Source organism: Sinocyclocheilus anshuiensis, unplaced genomic scaffold (assembly GCF_001515605.1).
Source record: "Sinocyclocheilus anshuiensis isolate Anshui unplaced genomic scaffold, SAMN03320099.WGS_v1.1 scaffold1006, whole genome shotgun sequence".
In the NCBI taxonomy this organism is placed as follows: domain Eukaryota; kingdom Metazoa; phylum Chordata; class Actinopteri; order Cypriniformes; family Cyprinidae; genus Sinocyclocheilus; species Sinocyclocheilus anshuiensis.
Window position 1 is genome coordinate 511,507 of NW_015540918.1, and position 18,073 is coordinate 529,579.

General features: G+C 37.3%; 1 protein-coding gene across 1 annotated transcript in view; it reads right to left on the reverse strand.

The window, feature by feature from the left end:
- Nucleotides 1-18,073, reverse strand: part of LOC107689324 (protein TALPID3-like) — a 119,663-nt gene that overhangs the window by 61,196 nt on the left and 40,394 nt on the right. The window contains exons 9-11 of the mRNA XM_016487272.1: nucleotides 11,136-11,340; nucleotides 8,830-8,940; nucleotides 6,279-6,502 (exon numbers count right to left, since the gene is read on the reverse strand). Of these exons, the coding sequence (XP_016342758.1) occupies nucleotides 6,279-6,502; nucleotides 8,830-8,940; nucleotides 11,136-11,340 (540 nt within the window). The remainder of the gene's footprint in view (nucleotides 1-6,278; nucleotides 6,503-8,829; nucleotides 8,941-11,135; nucleotides 11,341-18,073) is intronic.

The following is an 18,073-nucleotide window of genomic DNA, read 5'->3' on the forward strand; positions in this document are numbered from 1 at the left end:
AATCTCACAAGCCGCTCTCGACACAAACAGGCTCTCAGATGAAGGCCCTGGCTGCCCATAAAAGCCCTGTCACAGTGCCGACGCCTCCCGAGTGTCTGCCGTGTGATGGATTCACCTAATCAGATAATGCTTGAAGACACTTGTGATTCCAAATAGAGCACAATTGATTCAAATGGCGAGAATGACCTTCAATTAACCTCTTTAGACTACCCGGCATTTTCTTCACCGTTCTTCAACTGAGTCCCTTTACTCCTCATTATCCAGTAAATTTGGGCTTCTCGAGAGGGGAAAAAGTGGAAAATGAGCCGTAAAGACTATTTAGCACCTTGCTTTATTCACATTCCCTCCGCAAAAACTGAGAAATTCATGAGAGATCTGGAGAGAATGAAATGAGCGCATTTAAAAACTCTTGGAGGCTACAGAAAGAGATAAAAGAAGCCTCAATTACTGCTGATCGGCAAATATAAGAATAAGAATAGAATATTTAAAAGTGGGTTTGAGCATGCTTTTGCAACAAATATTTATAACCAAAGGCAAATGAAAACACAAATGATGACTGAATTTACATTTCTGGGTGAACTATCTGGCATTCAAAAGTTGAGTTCATTTTTTTTAAAGAAATTAATATTTTTATTCAGCAAAGACACATTAATTTGATCAAAAGTGAAGTTTTCTATTGAAACTTTTTGACCTTTCTTCCTTTTCTTTGACCTGATCTTAAAAAATGTATCATGGTTTCCAAAAACATTAAGCAGTCAACCGTTTTCAACATTGTTAATAATAAGAAATGTTTCTTGAGCAGCAAATCAGCATATTAGAATGATTTCTGAAGATCATGTGACACTGAAGTCTGAAAATTCAGCTTTGATCACAGGAAGAAATTATTTTTTCAAATCTATTAAAGGGGTCATATGATGCTTTTTTAAAGATCATTATTTTGTGTATTTGGTGTAACAGAATATGTTGACACGCTTTAAAGCTTGTAACACTCCAAAGAGAAAGGAAAACTTGAAATCGCATATTATGACCCCTTTAAAACAGAAACCAGTTCTTTTAAATTGTATTAACATCACACTATTACAGTATTTTTAAATCAAATAAATGCAGTCTTGATAAGCATAAGAGACTTCTTTCAAAAACAGTTAAAGATTTTAGAGAAATGTTTGTATGTGCAGTAAATTTGCACATTCTTAGCACAGATGACGTGCTGGCAACACAAACACATAAAACGACTTTATTGCTTAAAGGGGTCATATGATGCGATTTCAATTTTTCCTTATTGTTGCCGCCGCCGTCGCTGAGGAAATACTTCAACTTCACGCTGTGGTTTGCCGGATCGGCTTTCACCGTGGACGAAGCGGAGTCCAGCCCGGGGGCGTCACATGTGGTTGCCGCAGGCATCACAATATGGTAAGGGACGTAACATTTCCGTCACACGCTTGAGGAATTCGGCCAATCACAATGCACTGGATAGCTGGCCAATCAGAGCACACCTCTCTTTTTCAGACCGATGAGCTTTGTAAAAATCGATGCGTTTCAGAAAGGCGGGGCATAGAGGAGAAACAATAATGTACAGTATGTGGAAAATAATGTGTTTTTTGAACCTTAAACCGCATAAACACATTTCATTACACCACATACACAAAATAATGTTCTTTTTAGCAGCATCATATGCCCCCTTTAAGTACAGTAAGATCAAAAGCAAGTAAAACAGAAGAGAAACGAGCAATACTCTACACAACATCAGGAGTATAAAGGTCTAGAAATCAGTGACTTCAGCAGACATCTAACCCAAACACTTGGTCCCTGATGAACAATAAAAGCACATAATCTCTGAGGTTACTAACGGATGTAATTCTCAGGGTAATTACCAGAATCATCAAGCGCTCTTTGAGGAGCAGTTGACTCAACTACCAATTACATAAATAATAAGACATCACCAGAAACTTATGATGTAAGCCGACGGGAATCTTGAACATAATAGAGGTGGAACTCAGAGCCTCAGCTCAGGAAAGGAGTCATAACTATTATGAGCCGAGGCGGCAGGAAACATCAAGAAAGTCAGTTCGAAGCAGCGAGAGGAGTGATAAATCTCACTACTGACTCCGAAACCCAAAGTTTCCACCATCTGTTGAATTATGCAACACCCTTCATGAGATTTTCAGTACATGGGATAATTACAATTACAAAGTCATTGAAACCGAAACTGAGAAAATATTGCCTTTGCCCAAGTATGAGGTGTAACTTTTTCGGAGGGGGGACGCGGCGTATAATGAAGAAGAATAAAAAAAACATCTGAAAGTTCCACGTTTGCAAATGCCCTCATTAATATTTCACCGCGATGGATGGCGGGAATAAAATCGAACTACAGACTCGTTTTGCAGTGTCACTTCCTCAAATTAATGAATCCATCAAGCCCTGCGCATAAAACACAACGTGAAATGCTCTCTCGCTGCGGTGTGGGCTAAACCGGTGAACGGGGGAGAGCAGAACAGCATCAGGCACCTCAATCCCTGCGACCTTTCAGCTGAGGAAAAGATCAAAGCCATTAGAGCTGGGAGAGGCAGCCGCATCAATCAGCGAGTTTGTGTTTTCGTGCACACACGGGCCTGATTGCGCCTGCCATTTTGGAGACAATTAACATTGAGGCTGACATTTTGGTTGAGGAGTTGGATACTGAGACGGGTTTGTATGGATGCCCGTTTCCGCCACTGAATAAAAAATAAAAAAGTTAATTGCGACTTTTTTCTCACAATTGCGTGATATAAACTCGCAATTGCGAGTTAAAAAGTCATAATTGTGAGATATTAATTCGCAACTCTGAGAAATAAAGTTAGAATTGCGTGATATAAACTCGCAATTGTGAGACATAAAGTTGCAATTCTGAGAAATAAAGTCAGAATTGCGAGTTACAAAGTCAGAATTGCGAGATATAAATTCACAATTGCGAATCGCAATTCTGACTTTTTTTCTCGAAATTGTGAGTTTATATCTAGCAATTCTGACTTTTTTTTCTCAGAATTGCAACTTTGTCTCACAATTGCGAGTTATAAAGTCAGAATTGTGAGATATAAACTCGCAATTCTGAGAACATATCAGTCTTTTTCCCCCTCTCAAAATTGGACTTTAACTCGCAATTGCGAGTTTATCACGCAATTCTGACTTTATAACTCGCAATTACGAGTTTATATCTCATAATTCTGTGAAAAAAAGTCAGAATTGTGAGATAAAAAGTCGCAATAACCTTTTTCAGTGGCGGAAACGGGCTTCCATAGGTTTGAGAGGTGTTGGAGGGGGACAAGAAAAGCAGACCCCACCGGTGCTGGGCTGCAGTGAAGCTTTCAGCTTAAAACAAAAGCACAATGTCACAAAATCATTTCATGTAAATACAGAACACACTGGACAATCAGTGTTATGTATTTAATATTAAAAATGATATTAAAATATTAATTACATTTAGATATGATATTGTAGATATGATACTGTAGATATGTCGGATGATATTTGGTCATTTATCAGCCATATCAAATTATATCAATGTATTGAAAATATTTCAAACATTCCCATTATTATTATTAGCAAACGAGACACAAAAAATACTACAGATTATATATTATTATTTATTATCAGCAATAGCAACAACAACAACAACCAATGTTGTTATTATAATTAGCACATGAAACAACCGAAAATGCTGAAATGTATTACTGTTATTATTATTATTATTATGTCATAATCAATAAAACCACCCATTGCTGTTCATAAAATAACAATAATAATAATAATAATAAATATTATTATAATCTATTAAAACAGAAAACCTGGGTTTCAAAAACAAATTTAAATTTGAAAATCAGGCTTTGTTCATGTCAGCTTGAATGTTGATGTTGTTAAAACAATAGGAGTCACAAATTCAACATTCTACTAAATTTGTTACGCTGGTAATTTAATTTGTAATGATCAAAGTTGTACTAAATTAGAAAAGAGGCTCACTAGTGGCCTCAGACTTTTGTAGCCCAGTGTGAATCAGTCGACTGCGAATTACAATACTGTAAAATATTTGGGCATCAAAAACGGTTCCCTGGGATCTTTCCAGCACTGACGTTGCAATGAGCCTGAGGTAAGAGCGGGAAGACTGCTGTTCTTTCGGTTCTCACAGCCTCCGCATCATATAACAGCCAGCAGTCCTGGGGCGGCCTTCTCCATTTCAGTTTTTAAACTGCTGCTTTAGCACTCTGCTGTTGCCACATCTCTATCTCTCTGTATCTCTGGAAATGTGCATGATGTGGGCAGCGACTATGCCTCGTGGTGTATCACAAGTCATTAGCTGCTCTGTGCCTGAGGGATCTGGGGTAATGTCACATTGAGAGCAGGCAGAATGGTAAGATTGAGTCTGACCTCCTGCTATAAAGCATTACTCCTCTCTACCCCAGCAAACACATCCCTCTAACTGCTTCGCCTGGCTCTGAGCGTAATGCGTTTTAAAAGCGGCAAACACAAGTGAGCTCATAATTCACACTGACATAATCTCTGTACCGACGACACCATACTGTGACCGGGATTCACATCTGACTTGACTGACCTGAATATGAAAGTGTCATACCTAAACTCATTCCAAAAATCATATTTGGTAATTTTCGTTTCAGTCTGTTCGACACACACTGCTATTGTATAACTCCAAAAGTGGAAATGGGAAAAAAATATCATGCTTTTAGTGATTTTTACCTTCATTGTAAACAAAAAAAAAAAAAAAAAAAGAGTACCAGCAAACTAATGCATGACGTTCCTGCATCTCACTGTTGCATCTCTAAAACTTGCTGGGGAGGAAAATAACTTGAAAAGAAGCCTCCAATATTCCCTGTGCCTGCTCAGAAGAAAGGCAGCTTGGTTGTCAAGTTTCAAGGGTATTCTCCCTAGTGTGCAAAAAAAAAAAAAAAAAAAAAAATTCTTTCCAATTTCTTTCCAATTAACAGATGTGTACAAATGATCAGACTTTGTGTGAAATTAGTTACACATTTACACATGAAATTATAAATGATAGATTTTTTTTAAAAGTTTAAATTAGTTTTTGAATGCTTTGTTTTGTAAGTTATTATTATTATAGGTTAATTTCACTAATTATTTGTCTTATTCTCTAATAATCACAGTAATCATGATTGTTATATTTATCAAAAACAACAACTATAATAATTTTTTTTAAATTATTAAATTATTACAAAAATGTATTATAATCAACAACACCACTACTACTAATAATAATCATTATTATTGTTATTATTATTATTATTAATAATAATAATATATATATATTAAAAAAAAACTATAGAGTTGGAATAAGAAAAAAAATACAATGCACTATTTTTTGGGTCCTTTTTTCACCATAAACGGTTGTTCTGTGAAAGAGTTGCATTAATATTCTTCAAGAAAAATTACATTTTTAGTTAAATTATTCCATTAATAGTATTATGACTAGAACTGATTGACGACAATTCGCGCACTCCTCACCATAACTCAGAATACAGAAAAATGGTTGATGGAAAGGTGTATTTGAATTGTGAACCAATTGCCTAAAGATTAATACAATTCATAAAAGCTATAATTGTGATAATCTTTGCAGAATAGCAAGCAGTCAGATTTGATTAAAACCCCACATGGCTGACAAACGTGCTTGCCTTTTTGTTAAAAACGTTAATATAATATTCTGTGTGGGGTTTAATGTGATGCCAGAGCTGTTAACCTCAGGTGGTAGCGTGCCCTGCTCTCAGATGTGATCTTATGAGGTGAATATATTGAGGTGGAGCGCCACTTTGGCAGCATCTGGGTAGATGCCTCCACTGACAGATGCCAATCACGGTGATGGTTCCGTCTGGCTTAGCCCTTTCCTGCCTGGAGTGTGCTCTGAGGCCAGCTGTCAATCAAAATCGCATACCGGTTCACCGCCTCAGCATGGCCAAACTTTCAGAAGCATGAAAACATGCAGAAGTTAACCAGCAGCACTCTCAGAGGCACAGGGAAATTTGCTACAGCGTTACACTTTACGACTAGCAATTTCTTGTGCTGGATTTTTCCCTGATGTCAACACTCGTACTCATTAGAAAACAAAAATAAAAGACAACCCTTTACAGAGAAAGCACTGTGGCGGTACCATGTTTCGGTGATGGTATCTGATCACTGTATTCTTATACTACAGTTTTTAAATGAAACGGTAAAAAAAAAATAAGGTAGTGTCCATACTGTGTAATACTATGGTACTTTTTTTGTGCATGGGCATATCATACCTGTTTTTCGACAGTGCCTCTAACTGCGTGTGAAGCACCTCTCCATCTGTGGCTCTCAAAATGGCTTCCAGGTTTTCTTCCAGAACCTTCTTGCTCTGCCTGACCTGCCTCAGGACCAGTCCTGCATCCTCAAACATGGATGTGGGCGGCTGGATGCTCTTCAGAATGCTGGCTCTGTTTAAAGGAGCAGCCCTGATGGTAATTGCATCAACCGGCTCTGGGGGCTGTGAGAGAGGAGGAGAGATTGAAAGATATTGGATGCATTTAAATCACTGTGTATATTTTGAGTGGAAAAACAAACTGTCTTTGTAAGGGAGCCGCTCCAGAGAATAAATATGATAAATATGTTTAATGGAATGCTGCTATGAGCCATTAGGGTGAGTGCTGTTGTTTTTTCCGAAAGGCATTCGGAAACATTTTCAGGCCTCAACAATCAGGAATTCTTTTGCTAACAGGCCAGTAGTTGAGATTTTTATTGGCTTTGCCAACATTTTCATCTGTCTCACTACAAAACAGATTTTATTCTTATTAAAACGCTGACTGGTGATATATATTATTTGTATAATACAGAATAAACATTATTATAATAATGAATTATAAATTATTAAGTGATAATATGTATTAAATGGTGTCATGTTTTTAAAAGGCAGCATTAATTTGATGAAAAATACAGTCAAAACTGAAATACTGTGAAATGTTATTACAATTCAAAATAACTGTGTTCTATGTACTTTATTCCTGTGATGCAAAACTGAATTTTTAGCATCATTACTCCAGTCTTCAGTGTCACACGATCCTTCAGAAATCATTCTAATATGCTGATTTGCTGCGCAAGAAACATTTCCCATATACTGCTTAATATTTTTGTGGAAACTGTGATATGTATTTTTTAAGAATAGAAGTCAAGAGAACAGCATTTATTTGAAATAGAAATATTTTGTAACTTCTTTATTGTCACTTTTGATTAAATTAATGGACGCATTTTGAATAAAACTTTGAATGTGTGCGGTAAGAGTTCAAGATCAAATACAGGTGACTGCTGCACTAGCCCGGTGTAAATCTCGCCTGAACTGCTGCATATTTCCCTGTAGTATACATGTCACGTTCCTTCTCGGCAAGCACGAAAGTGGGCAACCGAGGGTCCTTGGCTGTCTCTCCCTCTCATCCTCTCCTGAATATAAATCTGTCGGAGAGCTCCATAAATCCATTACATGGGCCGGCAGATGCTGCTCTGGCAGGCTCGCCTTGACGAGGGACTCTCTAACCTCAACCCTGTGCTCCTGTCAAACATTCAGCCACATCGGAGGCGCTAGAATACTATTAATCAGGCGCTTCCATAGATTTTCTTACAGCAGTACTTTCTGTTCTTATGATATACTGAGCATTATTGAGCAAAGGAGGGCATTGGGGCACATCCACAAGATGTTTACAAGATCATCTGCAAATTCTAGGATAGAGTGAATTTAATTCTATCTATGTATCTATCTATATCTATGCAAAGGAGTATGGAACAAGTTTTTTTTTTTTTTAAATAATAGTGAAAAGTGATTTTTCACCATTATTTACAACAGGATCTGCATTTTAAATAAAATATTTTTGTTATAAGAGACAATCAAATTAAATGTGCATTTAAGCCACTCCTTTCCTGTTAAAAAATGTACTTGATTTTCAAAAGTCAACGAATTTGTGACAACTTGACAAGCCAAACATGTCAGCTTCTGAGTAACGTACTTTATTTAAGCCATGAAATCAACTTCATTCCGTGAAACAAGTATAATGACTTCAAAAAAGCATTTAGAATGTCTCCAGCATGTATAATTACCCAAAAATCAAACATAGTTCCCCCTTACGCACGTTATAATGTCCGTCAAAAACTGGCTTGCTGTCGGTTGGAATATCAGAACTAAAAACATCCACATTATTTCGAATATCACGAAATTGATGTCTGTCAAAAAATAACATGCACAATACATGGCAGTATTTACAAGAAGCACGGTCCAGGGAGTACACGCATTTTCTGGAAAACCCACTACATGACTACATCATCGCTTTCCGAGAAGGAGAAAATAGCAGTCTGAGTGGCTTTAACATGCTGTCTACATAACACACACACACACACACACACACACACACACACACACACACACACACAGACCAACAAACACACACACACACACACAGACAGACAAATTAAAGTATGTAGTGTGATCATTTCTATAGTTCAACGTTTTGAACACATAGAAACTGGAACCAAAATTGGTGGATGCAATTATTGACTCTGACAAAAAAATAGAAACAATCCTAAAAGAAACGAATCCCGAAATTTGCTGTGGCTGCATTTGGGAGGGGTGCTGTGCATTTATTCTGAAGCCCAGGTGTAAACGAGTGATAACACTGATTTATCGGAGCAGTCTCTGAATAACAGCAGGGCTGAAATTGCAGGATACAAAAGGTACAGTTGTGTCATTCTGTTGTTGTGGATAGAAACTGCACAGAGGAGAAGGCTCGTAAACCTGGAATTGCAGAGGATGGGGTTACCATGGGAACCTACCACGGAGATGGGGGTTATGGAAAGAGGCGGGGCCGTGGTGGAGGGGGCGAGATGGCTGCTCCTGCTGTTCTGGGTCGACTTGGCATTCTGCACAGGAAACGCATCAGCAATCTGAAAGGACAAGGACCGAGATGCAGAGTCTTAGTAGCAAACTACAAAATGAAGTTTAGATTTCACATATATGCAAAGCACACTGGTCAGTGAGTAATTACATGAACCAGAGGAAAAATTGTAGTACCTGTACAACACTTTTGTATTCATAAAATGGCCCAAAAATGATGGGACATTGCGGGCAGGAACATAATAATGTGCAATGTGAGTGACATTCCATTAAAACAGGCCAGACGGCAAGACTAGTGACTTGGCTGTCTCAGTTCGCAAGAGAGACAGAGAAAGAGAGAGACAGACAACGCTTCTCTGACAGCGGCCAAAGAGCATTCAAATCCTGCATCCTCAATTATATGCTAATGTGTCATTTGCTGTATGTTACATTATTCTGGGCTGATGGAATTTTTCAGTCGCAAAAGACGTGCCTGGAAACTCAATGGCTTATTGGGAGAGCGAGGGTGACAGTAATGGATGGAAACAGGCAGTGGCACATTTGGTAAGAACGAAGAGGCACTGTAAATTATTAGTGTGGGAGGCAAAGGGAAGAAACATTTGGAAAAATTGGTGTCTGGTCAATGAGACACGAATGTCTCGGTTCCATGTCTCGGCTTGATTTCATCAGTAGTTCCTCTTCAATTAGATTAACTCAATCCGGAACTCAACACTTTGACTGTCATTGGGTCGCTTTAAATGACCAGAAACCTGCTGATCAATGCCAAGAGTTGGACAGGGCGGTATGATCGTGTATATATACACATATAGTGTGACAGTAGCCCACCAGTAGACATTTTGCTATACCATTTATACCAGTAGACAGTCTATGACACAGCCATCAGTCGAATTTAGACACAAAAATTACTATTCTGAGTCTTGATTTTTACTTATTATTGTGAAGCTGTTTTTGACAGATTTGTCATTTATGTGTTATACATAATCTTATTGTGTGGTTTGGGTCTACTAGGGTTGTGCCGATAGACGATAGTATCGACGATAGTTAGAGATGTGACGATATCAAGATGAATATAATAATAATAATAATTATTATTATTATTAGGCTAGTATTATTATCTAATTAATATTAGGGCTTATTTGTTCAATTATATTTCTTTTTCCGTGTGTTTTACAGTGTTGCACGTTATAACCAAATCACACACGATTCCGTTGAGTTTATGAATGCAACGGCCAATCAGAGGCGTTCAGATGAGTCATCGCTGATACACCAGAGTTTTGTCATTCAGTGCGCTTTCGTTGACTGAATTCTGCTCTCTCGCAAATTCTCTCATCATAAACAACGAAGTGCAGATGTACGTGCGATGTAAATTTAAGAGATTTATTCATCATACAGTGTAGATAGCTTCACTGATTATAACGGGAGTGCATAAACTCGCTCTAGAGTGAAGTCAGCGATGACGTTCTTTGATAATGTAAATATTCTTTGCTCGTTTTCTGTAGCTACTGTTTGAATAACTGAGGAAATATAAACATTATAATTAGTAACTTACAATGTTTTTTTTTTTTTAATTGTTATCAAGTTAAATACAAATTCAGTAATATTAAAAATATTTTAAAATAATATTTTTGACATGACATCTATATGCTTCTTGGCTGGAAATATATAATGTGTAGTTAATAGATCACACTAACATTAGGCTGCTTTTAGCCTTACCCTAGAGTTCGTTCACTCTCTGGCTATGAAACTAGGTAAGTAAATAATTAAATAAATTAGCATGATAATATTGTGTATCTGTGATCTCACAGGCTGATGATAGCATCTACCACACTGTAAATTAAAAAGAGAATAAAACAATAATCACATCATAATGAACCTTCCATTTGTAAAGCACAGGAATGACCACAAACTTATTTAATGTATAAACACACACACACACACACATATATATATATACTGTATAGATACACATTCATATGTATGCATGTATGACAGACAGACAGACAGATAGATAGATAGATAGATAGATAGATAGAATATAACAAAGGCTGATTACAAAATTTAGATGTGCAAAGCCACTTTTTAGCAATCGACCTGTTTGAGAATATCGACAAATTAGTAGAAGCAATTTAAGTTGTAATTGGTTTGGCCAATGCCACTGCAGAGATCCATTCTAGTAACTAAACTCATAGCAGGACTATCAGAGCGTGAAAGTGTGAAAGTCAGTATTGATTTCTAAAGTGCTCACCTGCAGTAGACTCTTCATCTCATTTTTAAACCGTCCCGGATCCTGCAGCATCTCATTGGCTCTTTGGACAGCCGAGCTGGAAGACGCCACATGTATATGTTCTGCCTGGTTCTTCCGTTCATTCTGTGGCTTCATGAAAGCCGGTTCTTCAGGTTGTACACTACCAGTAAGAGCAACAGATGCTTTAGGTGGCGTCTGGCTTTTCCTGAAATAATAAAGACAGCAAAAGATCAGATTTTTTAAAATCTTACATCAGGTACATTCATACACAAAGCCAAATTCAGTATCATTTTTCAGCATGCTTGATCAAACTGGGAGGAAACATCCAAATCAAATGTGTGTGTAAAGAATTTTTAGAATTATTCTTATTTAATAATAAATAACCACATTTGTTTTTCAACATTGCTCTGTGTAAATAATTTGTAAAAACATTCTTTCACTTATGCAACAATTTAAGAAATTTTTTAAACCAAGTTTCATTTTGCTTGTTTCAAATTTGGCTGATGTTAAAGGGTTAGTTCACCCAAAAATGAAAATTAGACCATAAATTACTCACCCTCAATGCATCCTAGGTGTATATGACTTTCTTCTTTCAGACGAATCCAGTCGGAGTTATATAAAAAATTGTCTTTGATCTTTCAAGCTGTTTAATGCCAGTCAGCGGGTGTTGCATTGCTTCAGTCCAAAAGAAGTGAAATAAAAAGCACCCATCCATAAAAAAAAGTGTCTCACACGGCTCTGGGGGGTAAGCAAAGGCCTCCTGTTGCGAATCGATGCGTTTTTGTAAGAAAAATATCCATATTCAAAACGTAATAATCACTTTAATGTAGCTTGCGCCAACAGTTGCCTCGTTTTGTACTTCTAATTCCTCACCGTTGTTTTGTTTTGATCTCTCCGCTGCGTTTCCGCACACTTCTGAGCAGCGCATGCGCAAAGCCGACCTGATACGTCATCCTCCCGGAACTGCTTCCATTTACAATAGTGAGCGCAAGCTAGATTAAATTGATTATTACGTTTTAAATATGGTTATTTTTCTTACAAAAACGCATCGATTCACTACAGGAGGCCTTTGTTCACCCCCCTGGAGCCGTGTAAGACACTTTTTTTTATGGATGGGTGCTTTTTATTTAACTTCTTTTGGACAGAAGCAATGCATAACCCGCTGACTGGCATTAAACAGCTTGAACGATCAAAGACAATTTTTTATATAACTCCGACTGGATTCGTCTGAAAGAAGAAAGTCATATACACCTAGGATGCATTGAGGGTGAGTAATTTATGGGCTAATTTTTCATTTTTGGGTGAACTAACCCTTTAAAGCCGATAACACAATTACATAATATAAAATTAAACAATTATAAATTTGCTGAGAATTTAATGTTCATTTCACACAATATTTATTCTTATGAAGGGTGAAAAACAGGAAAAAGCATGCACGCCACCATAGCCTGCAAAAAACATTCAGTAAATTTATATATCAAAAATTCTGCACAAAATGAAATGTTTTTTTTTTTAGGTGTGCGAGGTGAATTCTTTTGTCGTTTACACAATTTTTACGCAATTTACTCAATGAAAATTAAAAAAAATACCAAAATGTGCATGATCTATTGACCATTGGTTTTATCTGGGAACTGCCACAAGAAAACAACTGGATATCAGGCGTTTATCTCCGAATTCCACATTTTCAACTTATCGCTTTAGTATTCAGCGTACCAAAACTGCACTGTGCATTACCATATGGAGTTCAGCTAAAGGACGCTGAGGTAGTCTACAAGTGATGTTCACCTAATTCTTCCGAGGAGCGTGAAACGCTGCCGGAGGACGTCCGTTAATCTGCCCTCTGCGCACACTCCCCGCTGTCTGTCTGAACAGCTCAGTGTTTACACCACATTTCACATGAGCAGTATCAGGCGCAAAACCCCAATCAGCTCAGATTGAAGCTGAAATATGTATTTATACTGGCACGTCAGTGCACTGTAATGAAGGGGCCTGAGTGTCCTCAGCTGAAGGGGTTTATCGGGTTCCAGCCAAGGGCTTTTAGTCTGGACTGTTTTCACAGTCTTGGGTTGCCAGCTCATCTAACGTTACTGTGAAGACCATTTCTCCAACACTGCAGTGCTTGTCTAATGTTGCAGCAATTAATCACCCTGAGACGGGTTCAGTTTGCCAAGATCATGCTAACCAATTTAAAACGTTACAAAAGACACTTTTTAAGCAGATCGCATCTACTTTCCTTGACATGCTGGGAGCAAAAGAGGTTATTTAAACAGGATGTTAAAATCTGTTCACTTAATGAGCTGCTGCAGATTTGCAAATCTTATGAGGTGAATCACCAAAACATGCTCAAGTCATATTTCACTTCAGAATGATAGGGAAAATACATAAAACATAAAATTTTGCATAAATAAAACACATCTGCATTTATGACCAATACGATTTTTTGGACTGTGACATTTTTTTTAAACCAGTTAGCACGTTCCCACAAATGTTCCATACACTGAATGCAAAAAATGTTGTGTGACATGAAAATCACAGCCAATGAGAAGATATTTGATATGAGCTGAATTTTGGACCAATTAAATATTAAAGTGGACGGGGCTGCAGAAATAATTCTCATAACGATCATTTAAACAATACTACAATAATATATATATATATATTTTTTTTATTTGTTTATATTCAAATTCTACATATTTATACATTAAAATGTAAATTCTTCCCGTCTTTAGAAGCAGGATCAGTGTTGGTCTGAGTGCTAAATGTCGTCCTGTGGGTTAATACGAGTTTCGTGTTTCTCTGATTGCTTCTTCCCACAGGTTGGCTCTTACCTCCTTGGACAGGCTTTTTTTTTTTTTTTTTTTTTAAAGATCCATGTTCTTTTTTAAAGCCACAGAGAGAAAGGAAACCTGTCGTGTGAGAATGCATACCGAGGAAAATAAAGTGCTGAGCTTGATTACCTTATTTAGAGAGAGAAGCTGGTGGCACAACCAAGAGGAGAAGGAAATTTAAACAAGGAAGAGATGGCAAGGAAATACAAAGCGTGGTAAAAATGAGAACGGACGAGAAGGAAACTGGAACAAGGAAGAAAAAGAAATGAGATACAGAGAGACAAAGAGGGAGGGACAGAAACTGCTCTCAGAGCTGCGTTCAAAACAAAGGTCAGAGCTGAAAGACAGACAGTGTCCAGTCTCAAGAGCCGGGCACATGGTGTGCAAAGAGCGCCAGCCTTCACATCTGAGATTTCTGAGGCTCTGCGGCACGAAACGGTTAACAAACAACTATGCGCTCGCTCTCATCAACACTCCGACGTGCGCAGAAACGTATCTATTTACTCCACTTCACACACAGAGAGCCATTCATTCTGCCTGCGCACAAAGAACAGAAGGCAGAAGAATCTCAATTATGCATCGCAGGCACTGAGAGCTTGTTAGAGAAAACTGTGCAGGATAGCAAGTTCAGTCTTGCCCTACGCAATATAAACAGGAATATGAGATACTATCAAACGGAATAATTTCCTTTATTCATAGATTTAAAAATAATATGAAGCATTTGTGTTGCTTTTAACTTGCAGAATGTGATAATACTGATGTGAACAAACCTCTATTTCAGGAGTGTCCAAACTTTTTTTTTTAAAGGGGGCCAGATTCTGTGATGTGGACACACCGGGGGGCCAGATATATACTGATATATATATCAGTAGCTTGAGTTGATAGTAGCAAAACCTCGTTTTAAAGGGGTTTTAATAATAAATTAAACAATTTTAATAATTATAATATATATAATGGCTTTATATTATTTAGTCTATTAACACATTTATTTTGTATAAAAAGAAATGCACAAAACTGCTTAGAACAAAACTATCTGTATTTTGGCCTATATGTCATTACTCCCTTACATTACATTCAATAGGCCTATGTCTACATTAATAATATAACAACATTTGGTAAAAATATCCTACATTTCTGCCACAATACCACAGTTAGCCTACAGTTAGTGTTACTGCAGTAAATCCATTGAAAATGTTGGTGATTTGTGGATTGAAAAGTTTTCCGACACGTTTCCGTGTCAGTGCTGTTGAGAATGTCAGCACGGTTTCATCTGGCTTTCAACTAGTTTAAATCACCGCGACATCTGTGGTTTGTATCAGAGACCTCTGCACCAAACCTCACAGCGAGATCGAGATCAGTCAGCGACTAAACGCATTTGTTCTGAGCTCGCTCTGCGCTCAAACAAGTAGCGCTCTTCTGCTTTAGGAATTCTCATGCGCTCGTTCACCTAAAATTTAGTGCGGTCACAATGTGTTGACATTGTGAAACTGCATTATTCGTAAATTATGCTTGGCGGGCCACATATAATATATTTTAATAGACAAGCTGAGGGCCGTTTGAAATTCATCCACGGGCCACACTTTGGACACCCCTGATCTATTCTTAATTAGCGAACCTTAATGATATGATGCATGAATAGATATGATGCATGAATATGATATGATGCATGAATAGTAATGCAACAATTACACTGCAAAGGTGGCACAGAATCACCTCTGAAGTGGCATTTAGATATCTTTACACAGACTATTTAATGCTGCTCAGAGGTGTCATGAATGCATTTACACAGCAATTACAACTGTATACTGTACACTGTATACTAGGGGTTGAGGTGGGTCAGAGTAGGCATTATTTAGTCTGGCTTTTATGCAGAATTACATCTTTACACAGAATTCTGAGCAGGCACAGATCATCCTTAACTCAGCTGTGTAAACATGTACTGAATGAGGGACCATAGCCATATCTAGTGACTAGAATATATCAGGCACTTGTGCCAGTAAGCAAGCACCTAGGAACAACTCAGAGTACCCTAGCAACCACACAGCAATGCACTGGAAAATATCCATAACATATTTGTTGCAGCGACTTACGCATGAGCAACACTCACAGAAAAAAAAAGTTAAAACCCAGGTTTATTAGTAGTTGCGAGCAATATTTTTTGTCCACCCATAGTTTCTATAAGCAGAAAAGCAAAGCAAAAGAAAGGCAAAATACTCAAAATGCTTTACATAGGAATAATCAACAATAAAAAATAATACAAAAAATTACTATTTTTTAAAATAAACAAATAGAAATAAAAACTAAATAAAAATAAAAAAATATATAAAAATGCAATAAAATACTAATTACTTTATAATTCGTTTTATGATTTATTATTAAATCATAAAAACATGCAAAAATCGATTTTAAAACCACTTAACATAAAACTGAATAAAATAAAAAAATTATGAGAAAAATTATATACAAAAGAATATAAGCTGAACAAAATAATACAGAGCAATTAGTGAAAAAAGTGCAGCATGGATAGATAAACCAGGTCAGTCTATATAGCAGTCTATGAATTGCAAAATGCAATAAAACTGATTTTAACTATTGATAAGAACATCTTGCTCTTCCTGAATTACTGACAGACGATGCCTCTAAACATCACAGGTCTCATAAATTGCCCTTAACCCCTTAACTGTCACCCCCCAATTTTTTAAATAGGCATGAAAGTGCACTATACAAACTTAAATTGTTGTAATTTATGAACACTTTGGAATACAGACACAAGGTTGGTCTCTTTTTAAAGAAGAAAATCAGGAATTAAAAAAAAATGTTAAGTATCAAACAGTTATAGGAGTTTAAATTTACTGTAAATAAAATGCACTATATTAATTTTATTTTATTTATAATAAATATTTTACATAACAGGTTTTACTCTAAAATTGGTATAACATTAAAGCCTTATGTCTAAATAAGTTACGTTCCAAATTTGAAGTTGATAAAGCTTCAAATTAATATTAGATCTATGATGATTACTAAAAGATTTGATAGAGAAAAAGGACAACAAAAAAAGAGTGCCAAGCGTCCCACAGGTGGGACAGTGACAGTTAAGGTTAAGTGACGGATATGATACAGACGAAACATCCAAAATCTCTCAAGGTTAACCGTCTGATGTTAGAAAGCCTGCGTTAACCTGAGACAGTGTTGTGTTTGATCCATTGCTTGGCAACAGATGGACAACAGGCAGATGTATTAGACATCTGTCTCATCAGAGCAGCCTTTCTGTCCCTTGGTTTCATTTGCTGACAGGAAGCCAGGAAAGGAAACAGGTGCTTTTTTTTTTGCCTTTTAGGGGCTTTGCAATAAATAAACATGAAGGCGAGAGCAGTGCTGCATGGGGCGGCAGTTGTCCTCATGTATTCCACACAGCACGCTTCCCTCAACCAGCCTTAAGATGCCACAAAAGGAGCTAATCCATTTGAAGAGGGAGATGTCGGGCTTTTTGATCTCGCTCAAATTGATTAGGGTGTAGATACGGAAAGGCAAGGAAGGAGAACGCCCTGCTAGAGGTCACGCGATGCTAATGTCTCCTTCAACGAAGAGAGAAGATATTTCTGAGCATGGCGTTTAATGAGCACCCGTGTTTGTGTGTGTACGGTGATAGGAATCATTCTAAAAATGAGCACGGATGTCCTTTTGATGCGCTGCCAAACTAAATATGGATTTTTTTCCCCTCCGTTACAATCATTTGGAGGGTTGTTTGCGTGCCAATATGAAAACATAATCAATAGGTGACAACTGTCAGATCGTCAGGCATAATAGTTACACATTCCATGTATTTTCGAACTTGAATATAGACTTTTTGTCAGCTGCAAGAGAAAAAGAGTGTTTTATCAATGTGTGCCACATTTTCGGTTTATCATCTAGATCTAGACATCACCTGAGGTTTAACTCGACGAGACGCCAAACCTCAAGCTTGGAGAATCGCTCTTTCTGAAGAGTACAGAGAGAAGAACGATTCATCATCCAAAAGCTGCAAAGCTTCGTACCAAATATAGAACAAAGAACGAAAAAGATGTGTTTTCCTCATCCGTCCAATCAGAGCACTCCGTGTTGGGCTTCATT